Consider the following 14,087-nt stretch of genomic DNA (forward strand, 5'->3'; position numbering starts at 1 on the left):
TGGCGACAAACATAAGTAAAATTAGCTTTAGTGACCTTCAACAGCAAAGATTGGTGTCCCCCACTATATTTCCAACAAGGGAGAGGTTAGTAGAGACATCACTTAGAGCTATGACAATCTAAAGCAAATTGCTCTCAAAATATATGTGACGATAACCCCTCGTCGTTGTCAAAACCAAGCCTTCCCTCATTGTGAGCCTCCACCTTAAGCGTTAAAAGTATGCTTAAAGCCATTCATTTGATGTAATAGCTTTTGGAATACTTATTTTGTTAAACTCTTATTTAGTTTAATGGAAAGACAATGTTTATTGTCAATCACTATTTAATGTATTATGGGTTTAAATCCCTAACATAATCCTAATAATGTAATCAACCTAAAAGAGAAATGATCTAAGTGTTAGATCAACGACCTTCTATTATATTCATTCCTAAAACGTTCCTAGCCATAGGATTGTCAATTGGGCATTGATAGTCCGCTAAGGTTAGTACGTGTTATCTGAACTTATTCGGTAGTATGACTAGTCTCAAAGTCATTAGTGTTAGACACTAAGACAAACACATAGTTGCTCCAAAGGTTGTTGATTACCTTGAGCAAGGATTAACAAAGAGTTTTGACATAGATGTTCTGTAAGAACTCATTGGTTGCAAATTAATCCAAACTTGAGGCACTAGAGATGCCTTGTGGGTACGTCTTTATCATTGACAATGTATCAAAATACATGCCTCATCTTGGCCATTTTCTAAACAATGTAGGGGTCATTAATTTATTCATAGAGATATGTGAGTGTACAACAAAGGATCTCTAACCTTCCATGGTAGAAGAAGAATACTCTAAGATATGGTTCGAGAGTCTTTGGCCAAATCATATGAATATAGCCTCAGGAGAATTTTCGAAATCATATTCACTAGAATCATATAGAAAAGTATCACATTGGATAGTAGACATGAAATAAACTTTCAACAAAACAATGTGGTCAAGAGTATTGACTTAGAGAATGACTGTATTGCATTGTAGTTGTAACTGAATAGGTTCTTCAACCACTTCTACTTAGCTTGGGTAGTCATGATATACTGCTAGATGTCACTCATGGTTTTTGAAATCTTTGAGGATTAGCAACCACTAATCTTCATCATAGGGAGAATTGAAATAAGTTTCAATTCACAATCGATTAGAAAGAGTTACAATAACTCACTGCCTTGCTAATTAGAATCTAATGGATCGTACACCACTTAAGATGAGTATAAAGAAATATAAATGAGATGGATAAGATCAATTAAATAGTTTAAATAAGCATAGTCAAGATTAATTAAATTGTTGATTAATCATACGATTAATTTTGTAATATGATTTAATTTAGTTTTAGATTTTTCGAGGGCTAATGAAATTTGGTCCATCAGTGTGACATCCCACATCGCCCAGGGAAGTGATCCTTAAATGTATATTCCCATCCCTACCTAGCACGAGACCTTTTGGGAGCTCACTGGCTTCGGGTTCCGTAGGAACTCCGAAGTTAAGTGAGAAGAGGGCTAGAGCATTCCCAAGATGGGTGACCCTCTGGGAAGTTGCTCGTGAGTTCCCAAAAACAAAACCGTGAGGGAATGGTAAGCCCAAAGCGGACAATATCGTGCTACGGTAGTGGAAGCGGGTCCGGGAAGTGATCCGCCCCGGATCGGGATGTGACAATCAGGCCCATTAAGTCTAGGTTGTTTGACAACTTAAACAAAATGGGCAATTAGCCCACTAATAATTGGAGGCAAGGGAAGATGGTATAGTTTAAAAGGAAAACTAATGAAAAAGACTTAAAAACTTTGAGTTTTAACGACAAGGACAAAATAAAAGGTAAAGTGAATAGTAATAAGATTGACTTTTTAGTTTAAAAATGTAATTTTTCGTTAAAGTGAATAGTACATGGAGCTTTTCGTTAAAGTTCTCTAATTTAAATTACGTCAACTTTGAGTGGGTATAAAAGGGAAGTCACAGCCAAGAGAGAGCTAACTCTACCCACTACTTTTTGAACTTGCCCCGCTATTTTCCTCCTCTTGTTCAAATTGACAGCAAAATCATGAGCCAATTGCTTTGTAAGGATTCTTTGGAGAGATTCACATATGCTTAAAAAAAAAACTCTGAATCTTTATTGTTTTTACTAATGTAGTCAAGTATTGCCATCGTAGTATGAATAGGGAGGTGTTCAGATTAAAGTATTTATGTTCGTATTATCAAATTACGAGAAATGACCTTTTGAAAGTGAGAATAAGGGATTGAGACATTGTTCAAATGATCATCTCCCTCCCTTTTCGTAGAAGAAAATGAGATATTGGAACTTACATATTTCAATAATGGGAAAGACATCCAACTAGATTTGTGAATTGATCAAATTTGACCAGGATCGAATTCAAAATCCAATTGGCATTCAGTGTAATTAATAGTATTTCGATCGTGACTTCCAATCAGATTATCTGAATAGATCTGAATCCGATAATTCATTTATAAATGGATCCAAATATGGATCGAGGCTGATCCAATCTGACTAAATATAACATATTATTAATTTATTTATATTTTTTTTATACTTTTGTGTAATGGTGGTTTAGGTTTTTATGCAATAAAAAATACACTTATATCCTATTTTTTATTATTTAACGCGAAAATTTTAATTAAAAGGAACATATAGTAAAAGAATGAAGTTACTAATGATATTTTAATCTTTTTTAGGTTTTAAATTAAATTTGATAAGGTTCTGATTTGATCCGAATTTGGTGCTAATCGAATATGGATCTAAAAATCAGATCCGATTACCCAAATAAGTATCAAATTCGTTAATTTAATTATGGACGGGTCAAACTTTACACATTTTATACGTGTTTGATCTATTCCTATTAGGCTTTTTAGCAAAAAAAAATTCAAGAGATTTGCATAACTCCTCACTTTGGTCCATAAGATTTAAAATCAATAAATTGGTCCCTGAGTTTGTCCATAAAAAAAAGGGTAAAATGACAAAAATATCCTCAATTTGTGTCCAATCATTTTGGCATGTTGTTTATTAAATTAAGGGTAATTTTGTCATTTTGATCCTTATTTAACATAATTTTCCACCCAAGGACTAAAATGATTGATGGTGAATAATCCCAGGGAACACTTATATTGATTTCAAATCTTAAAAACCAAAATGAAAAGTTATGCAAATCTCAGAAACTGGTTTGGTTAAAAAGCCTTCCCATAATATTATAACTGAGGTTATGGCAAAGGTTTTGTTAGGGCCCCTTTATGCAAAGGGATCCTCTTTTTTCAAAAAATTGGGATTAGGTGTAAAGCCTACTCCACATTGAACTTTAACGATCCGAATCGTTTATTTAATAAGTCTCGATTTATATATCATCCTTGCAAAAATTCAATCCAATACGAAACCGTTTGTCTATTTATCTGTCAAGATAAAATTTTTATTTCATATAAAAATGTATTCGTTAATTTCTTTAAACTCAATTAGATGTCTTGAACATTTACGATTTAGCTAATATTTTGCAAGATGAGATGTAACTTAAAAAATAAATAATTCAAATTGTCAAAGTTTAATGTAGTGTAGACCCTACAACTAATCTCTATTTTCATAAAACATAAGGATTCCTTTACTTAAAGAGTCTGTTTCAGTTTGGAGAATCCGGTCCCACTCACGCCACATCCCAATTCAACCAATGAGAAAACCCACAAACGGACCAGATTCATTGCATCCGGTCCCACTCACGCCACATCCCAATTCAACCAATGAGAAAACCCACAAACGGACCAGATTCATTGCACCAATCCATACACAATTTCCATCTTTCCTTTCCTATTTCCGGCGCATAAAAGTCCACAAATTCTCTCAAACCATTCATATTCCAAATAAGCAATTTTGCTTACCACAATCCACTATAGTATGCTTACAATTTTATTTAGATAATTTGAATTTCAAAATTTGTATAATTAATAAACACAAATTTGAAAATTTAAATTATTTAATAAATAGAGTTAAAATAAACATCGTCATTTGATAGTGGGCAAAATTGAACTCCAATTAGTTTGCCAAAAAAAAAAAGAATAATTTAAAATAGATCCAATTTTATAAACTACTTTTTGAAATAAACTCAATTTTTAATGATTTTTAACTTTTGAAATAGGTTTAATTTTTAGTTACTTTACCTATTTAAAAAAAAAAACCAAAAAAAAAAAAAAAATCAGCACTCCAATTCCAACGTTATTATTCAGACGGCTTTTCAAACTTTTTCACCCTCACTTTTTTATTAAAACCCTACAAAAAAGACACTCCACTCAGCTCCATCGCCGCTGCCGCTGCACCATGGCCTTCTCCGAGTTCCGACCGCTGGACGAGAAGGTCCTCATAGAGTACATAAAGGCCACGCCTTCTCTAGCTTCTAAGCTCGGCAACAAGTTCGACAATTTAACCATCAAAGAAGTTGGCGATGGCAATCTCAACTTCGTCTTCATCGTCGTTGGTTCTTCTGGTTCTTTCGTCATCAAGCAGGTAAATAATTTTTAACCATTTGGGTAGTAATTGGTTCTTGGTGTTTGATCCAATTGTACTAATGGGTTTGTGGGATTTGATCAAATTTTGTTGGGTCCTACTTCAAAGTGTTTAATTTGTGTTCTAAGATTTTGACTTTGATAGGGGTAAAATTAAATCAGTGAGCTTTTGATGAAATATGTTAATGGGTTTGTGGTGTTAGATCAAATTTTGTTGGGTTCAACTCCAAAATATTTTTCGTGGGTTCAGCTCCAATGGGGTCTATGTTTTATTTAAAATTTTTTTATTTTATTTTTTATTTTTTTATTTTTTTATTTTTACTTTGATTGGATGAAAATGTAAAATTAGTGAGCTTTGGATGTCGTCTGATGAAATACGTTGATTGGTTTTGCAGGCTCTTCCATATATCCGTTGTATTGGTGAGTCATGGCCAATGACAAAGGAAAGAGCATATTTTGAGGCATTGGCACTTAAAGAGCATGGAAGTTTGAGTCCTGATCATGTTCCTGAAGTGTATCATTTCGATCGGACCATGTCTTTGATCGGCATGCGCTATTTGGAGCCCCCGCATATCATACTGAGAAAAGGGTTGATTGCTGGAGTTGAGTACCCCTTGCTGGCCGACCACATGTCCGACTATATTGCAAAGACTCTGTTCTTCACATCCCTCCTGTATCACAATACCACAGACCACAAAAAAGCTGGTATGTAATGTTTTCTTTTAGTTGATTTTGGTTTGCTTTCACATAGTTGTCATGTGCGTTTTTGTCATACACCTATGTCGCATGAGAAAGGATGTTTTTGTCCTGGATCTTGATTGGTTGAACATTTTGGTCTAATTCCAAAGTGGTATTGTTTTGAATCCTGCCAATACTTTGATTTGGTTGCGAGAGAAGAGAATAATCATGCACCATGTTCTCCAGTTGTGGTTCATAATTGGTTCGCTCATACGTTTGCCAAAATAATTAGGAAAGTCATTGAGTTTATAGAATCATTGTCTTAGATTGATAATCTCTTGTTGAATTCTGTTCAGTTTAACACATGCCGTGAGAAAAGGAACTTGACTTGAACCTTAGTATTCTAAAATTGATTTCAAAGTGTACAGATTCAATTCCATTTCAGTTTTGCCTCATGAACAATCTGCTTTTGTATATCTATCATAACTCATCTTCATGCCCACTTTCTGCAGTTGCTGAATTTTGTGGCAATGTGGAGTTATGCAGGCTCACTGAGCAGGTTGTTTTTTCTGATCCTTACAAAGTATCTCAATATAACCGATGGACTTCTCCTTATCTTGATTCGGATGCTGAGGCTGTGCGGGGGGATAATGCTTTGAAGCTTGAAGTTGCTGAGTTGAAATCCTTGTAATGAAACTATCGAATCTTTGTAGCAGTAGTACTCTCTATGTCATGTTTTCATTTTAATTGTCATTTGAATGATCAAATTGCCTCTTCTGTAGGTTCTGTGAGAGAGCACAAGCCCTAGTACATGGAGATCTTCACACTGGTTCTGTAATGGTGACTCATGATTCAACTCAAGTTATAGATCCAGAGTTTGCATTTTATGGACCAATGGGTTTTGATATCGGAGCTTTTCTGGGCAACTTAATTTTGGCTTTCTATGCACAAGATGGGCATGCTAATGACCAGAATGATCGAAAAGTATGTCCTGGTCCATTTTATCTTAAATCATTACCTTTCACTTGTTGCTTTCTACTATTCTTTTCTTCTTGATGAACTGGTTTCAAGTTTTTCAGTTCTTGTGACGTTATTTTGTTTTTCAGTGTTATTTGTCTTTTGCATATAATTTGTTATGTTGTATTTCAGTGTGATGATCTAAATTGTTGTTAAGTCATTTAGTTCTGTAAATGTATATTGTTATTGTTCCCGTGTCACCTATCAAGACCTTCCTAATCATCTTACCTATCACATTAAATTGATCTTCAAGATTTCTCAAATAATTTCATTACCTTCATGTTTGTGATTTGTATTTTCGTTTTTGAAATGTAATCCGGTGGAGACTGGAAATGTTGTATTTTGATAACCATCCATTGGATGGTTGTGGACTGGAAATGTTGGCAACATCTGCTAGATGTTTCAGCGTAAGAAGCCGTCTCAGTTTCTGTAGTGAAATCGGTTGTCACCTTATGAGTGTTCAAGTTGAAGAACAGATTAAAAATTAGAGAACGCCACCTCTTCAGTCAGTACTAGTAAAGTTAAAAGCTTGATTCTCTTAAGAGTTTTTTTAGAAACTTCTTAGGAAAAGGTAAATATCAGAGAAGAATGTGATTCCAATTCAGTTTTCAAAATATAAGCTGGATTATAATTTATTTGTAAGATTGAGATTTGAATAGAACGAATAGATGTAGAATTTGTCCTTCACATTCGACGGTGGATTTGAGATTTGCTTTAGTTTCAATGGAAGAAAGAGCATTGCTGTTTCTGGAATATAACGTGTGGTGTTTTTTTTTTTTAAAATACATTTTGAGTATTTGGAATTCCGGATGCTGTTTTGGTTGCCAGATGGTTTAGATTTAGTTATTGTTAATATTGGTATTTAAAAATGGTTTCCTACCGATGCCTGTGCCTGGCTTATGATGATCCAACAGCAGGGGTGTTTGTGCAACTAAAAGAAAACTTCATGTAGTTTCATCATAATTTCCGACTGTATAAGGCCTGTTCTATAACATGTTAAACCTGAGAGTTATTGAGTAATAGTTCCAAGGGTGGAGCTAGGAAAGTTTATATGGGTGGGCCATCTTTCCTTTTGTGTTCGAGGTAGGCTAATTTTATCAAAGAAGGCTGTGCTAATTTCAAAATTAGACTAACTTTGGCTTATAAAACCACACGCTGCTTTCTCAAATTCCAAAATTTAGGCTATAGCCCAGCCTAGCCATACTCTACAGTTCGACTTGCTATTATTAGTGTTTAGTTGTGGTGTGGTGTGATGGTCTTGTATGAAATTTGTTTTATGATGCAGGCATACAAGGCTTGGATTTTGAGGACAATTGAAAACACTTGGAACCTTTTTGACAGAAAATTCCTTGCACTATGGGATGCGAACAAAGATTCTGGCGATGCATATCTACCTGCAATTTATAACAACCCTGAGCTTGTACAGCTTGTACAAAAGAAATTTATTGAAGATCTGCTTCATGACACTCTTGGATTTGGTGCTGCAAAAATGATAAGGTGAGAAGGCAGACCGCATATTTCTTTGGTTCTTGCATTTGATGTTTTTGCACAAAAGAAATTTATTGGAAACTAATAATGAGATCTATTCAGAATCATGATCATGCATCGTTCATTTACTTTCATTCTTAACTGGAATCCTCTTCTCCGAATCGTTGGAATGGCCCATATGCACAGACTGCTTTCTTGTTTGTAGTTTTGTGCCATTCTTACATGGTCTTTTAACTTCTTACCTGTTACGTCTACGAGATTTTTGTTTTAGTAACTCAGTAGTCATTTTAAAACCAAGAGAGAAGAGCTTCTAGACCAGAAAACTCCGTGCTTAAAATAAATATTCCACTGTGAATGATAGCCTACAAGAACAAACACCATAAAAACACACACACACACACCGTGCATCAAGAAACTGTTGAATTAATTTCGATAATAATGCTTTTATTTTTGTTTTTGACAGGCGAATCGTTGGAGTTGCACATGTTGAAGATTTTGAGTCAATAGCGGATGCCAGCAAGCGTGCGGGTTGCGAGCGTCGAGCTCTTGAGTTAGCAAAGCTACTTCTCAAGGAGAGGAAAAGATTTCAGGACATTAATGAAGTTATTTCAGCAATTCTTCAACACCAGTAACGTAACGACTTCTGAGACGGTTCTACGACAAATTGGCAGTACGTTTGATAATTTGAAACAGTGATTTCTGTGATAATTTGGTGTGGCTGCTTGTAATTCGATTTCGTAGGGCCATGAACATACCTAATAAAAACATGGCTTTTTTTGGCTTCTTTTATGTCGTATATATCACTTCTATGCTCTGTTTTCCAAGCTATATGTAATTTCACTGTATTGAAGTGGGGTATGCGTAAAAATACTCCACTCCACGCCTGTGAATACTTACACGAAGCGGATTTACTACCGTGACATCACACGGCACAGTGGAATCGGAATGCTACAGTGACAATAAAATCGTTTTATGAAAGAAGTTTTGAAAAGTTTTTGGCCAAGTTCCAGTGTCTGTATTGCTGTCCTTGCGATAATCCATCATAGTTCTACAATTTATTTTGCCCATATTTTCATAATTCTGACCCTTAATTCTCCTTTATTTAAATCAAACGACTTGAAAAAATTAGAGTTTTTATCGTTAATAGTTAAAATTTAACACTTAATTTCATAAGTGTCATTTTTTATAAAAGTTTTCAAATGTATCAGAAAATTCATGTGAATAGACCTAAATGTCCTAAAAATCCAAAACCTAATTACATAGAAAAGCCAAAACCCTTGAATAGATCTCGTCTACATCTATGTTCAAAGTGCGAGGCCACAAAGGGATTTGATAAACATTGTAGAGCAATTGCGGGTGTTGTTCAACAATCAACTAAAGGAGTACGGACTTGAAATTTTGTCACTCATGTCTAAAACTCAATCGTTACCGTTGATACTAGATCGTCCTAAAAGCGTATGTTTTATTCAATCAATTTAGCAGACATGATATTGGTTGAGGCTTCTAACTCATTGGAATCAAATTCCAATCTAATTCCCAAGAGGATCATCCCAATTTTATTCTTTCTTCCCTGCCAATCTAACTAATCTACAACACCTATTTGTAAGCTCTAAATTGTTGATCTCAAATCGTCCAATTCTGATCATGTTGGCATTCAATTTTAGTTTTGGATTTCTTTGGAACGATTGAACTTCTAATAGGTTTTTCTTATATTTATTTGGTTTTAATTTTGAGGGTATTTAGGTCTTTTTAAGTGGTTTTTCTGCTATATTTGAAATATTTTATAAAAAATGACATTTATGAAATTAGGTGTTAAATTTTGGCTATTATTGATAAATACTATATGTAAAAAGTGAAAAGAAGTATGTAGAAATCGTTTATCATTTTGGTTATTTTTTTCTTGTGAAAGAAAAGGAGGTACAAAAAGTTCCACATCATCTTAGTAATATCGTTCTGTTACTAGAACTTTAATGGAAAAAACCTATTCTCCAATGACTTTTTGGCCAAAATGGTTCTTGAGATTTGCCTAACTTCTTACTATAGTTCATGAGATTTGAAATCAATAGAAGTGGTCTTTGAGATTATCCATTATCAATCATTTTGGTTATTCGGTGAAAAATTATGTTAAGTAAGGATCAAAATGACAAAATTGCCCTCATTTTAATAAACAATAGGTTAAAATTATTTGACAAAAATTTAGGGTTTTTTTTTGGTCATTTTATCCTTATTTTATGGAGATTTTTCATGGAATAACCAATGTTTTATTGTGGACAAGCTCATGGACTAATTCTATCGATTTCAAACCTCAAGGACCAAAGTGAGGAGTTATGCAAATCTCAGGGACCATTTTGGTTAAAAAGCCTTCTCCAACGGCAAGTGTATATTGCAACTTGATTGGAATTTAACCATCAGTTTGTGGAAAGTTGGAAACCTTTCCAATTGCAGTAGATTGATATTTTGCCCTGGTGCTAAAGTAACCATTTTGTTGCTCTTACTTTATATATATAGATAGATAGATTAGCATCACAAATTCCTCAAGCCTTGTGGTTAACTGGAGGATCAATTAGAGCTACTAAAAACCCCTAAATTAGCTAAAACCCAGATAAGTGTCAATGTCCTACATATACAACACAAAAGAACAATTGGTAAATACCTGGGTATTCATAGCATTGTGTTATGGAAAGATCCAATTAATGAACAAGAATTATTAAGAAGAGTGAAACAAAAGTTAGCTGGGTGGAAGATGAATACTCTTTCTAAAGCAGGTAGATTAACTTTTATTTAGTCTAATCTAACTGGTATGCCTAACCATATGATGTCTTACTTTAAGTATCCCCCTCGTGTAACAAAGAATTTAAACAAGGAATGTAGGGATTTCTTTTGGGGAAGAGATAGGAAACTTTATCCTTTAGCTTGGGATAAAGTTTGCATGGCTACAGACCAAGAGAGGGGGGGGGGGGTTAGGAATTAAAAGAGTGGATCATTTCAATAATGTTTGTCTAGCTAAGTTAGGTTGGAAAGTTCTAAAAAATGAGAACAATTGGTGGGCGCAAGTGGTTAGAAGGAAATACTTAAGGAATAATTATTTTTTAAGTTGTAAGGTTAGACAAAACTATTATATAGCTTGGAAAAGAATTTTAAATAGTAAACATGTTATCCACATGGGAATAAGATTGGTGGGGTAATGGTAAGGACATCCTTTTTTGGACCCATCGTTGTGTTTTTCCTTATCCGCCTGCCCACCTTATTCCAGTTAATCAGCGTCAGAATATTAATTGGGAAGCTAAAGTTTGTGACTTTATTGATAATGAGAACTGGGACAAAGTTCGGCTTTCTCAAGTATTAGATTCAGATGTTGTGAAAAAAAAAATCTATTTGGTAACTATTCCCTTGCAGAATAAGGAAGATTACTTCATTTGGGATCATTCATCAACTGGTGAGTTCTCAATTAAATTAGCTACTTGGATTCTTAGTAATCAAAGCCACGAAGTGAAGACAAAAGCTTCTTAAGAGGATGTGGAGGTTAATCATTCCCCCTAAGGTAAATTTTTTTGCATGGTTGCTTATTCAAGGAAAATTGCATACTAAGGTAAGATTGAGTAAATACATTCAAAATACTAACAAAGATTTGCCCGTTATGTGGCAAGGAGGAAGAAACACAGAATCATCTTTTTCGGAATTGTGATTTTGCAAAAGAAGTCTAGAAACGATCTGCGTTAAATACACGATGGAGTAATGTTGGACATACAAATGATTTTTTAGATTTGTTAGAATTAATTAACAATGATGAATGCAGTGGTCTGATTGAACTTAGTAAGGCTCTTCTGAATTGTTGGCAAATTTGGAATGATAGGAATAATAAAGTTTTCAGAAGTATAAGTCCTCATCCTGCTAGAAGTATTGCCATTGCCGCTAGAGTGGGTTTATATTATTTTGAGGCCAATCGTAAAAGGACTAACAAAAGCAACCTATGTAATCAAACAAACATTCGTTGGAAGCCTCCGCCCCAAGGTTTTGTGAAGTTAAATTTTGATGGCTAGGTTTGTTTAAATAAAGCAGCTGTTGGGTTTGCTTTATGGAACAAGGCTGGACAACCTATTGGAGCTGGTGCTTTCAATCTCGATGGGGCCACCATCTTGCTCGCGAAAGCCATTGCTTTAAAGGAGGGCCTTTCTTTTGCCAGGCACAAAGGTTTGAGAAAGCTTGTGGTGGAGAGGGATTCCAAGCTCATCATTTAGGTGGTGTAGGGGGAGTGGAACCCCCCATGACATCTTATACCGATCATTGAGGACATTAAGTGGCTAGCGTCGGGATTTCAGTGCATTAGATGACATCATATTTAGGAAGGCAAATTTTGTCGCGGACAAATTAGCTCATGTGGGCTTATCAGTGACGAATCCATATTTTTGGGATTATTGCCTTCCTGCTTCGACCATGCTTTTAGATTTGATTGTTTGGGAATCGGTTGTACTAGAAGCTTTTTCTATTTAATGAAATCTTTTTTCTTGTAAAAAAAGACTTCAAATAAGTGTCATATCATAGAATATTATGTTTTCTTTATTAAAATTTTTGGCTCGATGTGTTGTCTGACTATAAACTATTGATTATATAAAAAATTTTATTTAATTTAATAGTAATGTAGAACACAAATTGACAGTCTGATAACATATACAAATAATACTATCGTACAAATGCATTGGAACCATTTATTTATGATCAATAGATTAATACAACATTTTATTTACTTAAATCAGTCCTTGCCTTGCATGACAACTTTAAATTATGGGAATAGATTCTCTTCTCATCTATATCTCTAGAGTCCAGGGATCAAATGATTCTGACCCTTAAAATTTGATCTTATGGCCAAAAACAGAAAAGTTAGTGAAAACTTTTGAAAGTTACAATAGTTTTTGACAGGAGGATAAAAGTTTAAAAGCCAAGATCATTTGATCCCTGGGCTGCCGATGTATAGATCTAGAGAGGATCTCTTTCCTTAAACTATTGGGAGTATTTTTACTCACTACCATTTAATGTGGTGTATGCACACCACCCTATTTATCACAGTTAGATGAGTTTAAATTTCGAGATTCGTGTAGTGGATAGTCACAAACCTCAAAATTCATACACCATACTAAATGGTGGTGAGCAAAAATTCCCTCTAAATTATTGGCTACAGAAGCACTACAATTTAGTTTCCTGCATACTTGGCCTTGTACTCTCTCCAAAGCTGATCAACGTTCTTCCCCAGCAAATCAACAAAATAATCAGCACTATAACCACTCCTCAGTTTCTTATTCATTTCAGCAACAAACCCATTTTTCAGACTATTCAAATAGTCCAGAAACCTAGCAGTGACATCGTACCCCTGGTCCCATCTATCCCCCTGCCCGGGCTTAACCCAGTGACTTGGCGCGTACCCGGCCTTCAACCTCACGTAATCAGCTATACCCTCAATCAGCCCCCCCGGGGCTCGAGGGTTCCCATTCCATTGCCAGACGTGCGTTGACTCATGGTAAAGCACACCGGTGATCTCACTCTTCACATCGCCGGAGTAACCAGCTATGTAGCTGGCGCTGACGTGGATCTCGTTGTTGATGGTGTACGCGACCCCGGTGATGTTTTCAACGATTAGGGTGACCTTGGAGACACTCTTTCTGTCGTCGGTTGTTTTTTGCTGGAACAAGCTCCATATGAAGTTGGTGGCGGCTATTAGGGTTTGCCTGCTGTACTCTGCTCCGATTTCATTGTTGAAGCGGATTCCGCCGGGGGTTCCTCTGGCGGTATTTGTGACGATGTAGTCGACTGCATGGGTGCCAGGAAGGAAGCCTGCTGCTAGTGTTACGAGCAAGGAGAGGAAACAAATATGGTGAAATTGAACCATGGTTTGTGACTAGTGAATTAAGTTAAGCTAGTGCCTTTGGTTTTTTTACTTCTGGGTTCTGTGCAAATTTGCCATTCTTTGGATGGTTTATATAGAGAGCTATGTGTACCACTATATTCAACGTCAACTTTTTAAATTTATTTTAAAAGATATTAATGAACTTTTGAGTTTTCTCATTTTCTGTCGTTCAAAATTTCTTTCTAGATGCTAGAGAGATTATATACTTAAATTATATTTTGTAGACAACATGATGTGACAGTTGATAATTGAATTACTTATTTAAATGATTAAAAGAGGTAGTTAATCATTAATTGCAACATCATATAGTCTACAAAAATATGATCTAAAAACATGATCTTACCTATCACCACCAAATAGCTTCCTAGTAAGGGTGGATCTAAAAAACCGAAAAAAATCGAACCGAAACGAAATGAAATTGGTTAGTTCGGTTTTGATAATTTAGAAACCGAAGCGAATTGAACCAAACCAAAGATTTAAATCGGCA

General features: G+C 35.1%; 2 protein-coding genes across 2 annotated transcripts; one reads left to right on the forward strand and one right to left on the reverse strand.

The window, feature by feature from the left end:
- The first annotated feature begins 4,187 nt into the window (after window positions 1-4,187).
- Window positions 4,188-8,485, forward strand: LOC103939197 (methylthioribose kinase). The gene is made up of 6 exons (XM_009349256.3): window positions 4,188-4,519; window positions 4,914-5,223; window positions 5,709-5,883; window positions 5,979-6,180; window positions 7,499-7,710; window positions 8,165-8,485. The coding sequence occupies exons 1-6, from the start codon at window positions 4,334-4,336 to the stop codon at window positions 8,331-8,333; spliced, it is 1,254 nt and encodes a 417-aa protein (XP_009347531.1). The 5' UTR covers window positions 4,188-4,333; the 3' UTR covers window positions 8,334-8,485.
- A 4,140-nt stretch (window positions 8,486-12,625) lies between these two features.
- Window positions 12,626-13,654, reverse strand: LOC103959498. The gene has a single exon (XM_009371851.3). The coding sequence runs from the start codon at window positions 13,580-13,582 to the stop codon at window positions 12,890-12,892; it is 693 nt and encodes a 230-aa protein (XP_009370126.2). The 5' UTR covers window positions 13,583-13,654; the 3' UTR covers window positions 12,626-12,889.
- Window positions 13,655-14,087: the final 433 nt, after the last annotated feature.

Source organism: the organism of the source record quoted next, unplaced genomic scaffold (assembly GCF_019419815.1).
Source record: "Pyrus x bretschneideri cultivar Hongxiangsu unplaced genomic scaffold, Pyrus_bretschneideri_v1 Contig89, whole genome shotgun sequence".
Lineage (NCBI taxonomy): Eukaryota > Viridiplantae > Streptophyta > Magnoliopsida > Rosales > Rosaceae > Pyrus > Pyrus x bretschneideri.

Bases quoted from the DNA above. Each gene is read 5' to 3' on its own strand.
- LOC103959498 (XM_009371851.3), bottom strand. From the start codon at position 13,582: ATGGTTCAATTTCACCATATTTGTTTCCTCTCCTTGCTCGTAACACTA.
- LOC103939197 (XM_009349256.3), top strand. From the start codon at position 4,334: ATGGCCTTCTCCGAGTTCCGACCGCTGGACGAGAAGGTCCTCATAGAG. The intron at 4,520-4,913 runs GTAAATAATTTT...TTGGTTTTGCAG, and splicing joins GTTCTTTCGTCATCAAGCAG to GCTCTTCCATATATCCGTTG. The intron at 5,884-5,978 runs GTAATGAAACTA...CCTCTTCTGTAG, and splicing joins GTTGCTGAGTTGAAATCCTT to GTTCTGTGAGAGAGCACAAG.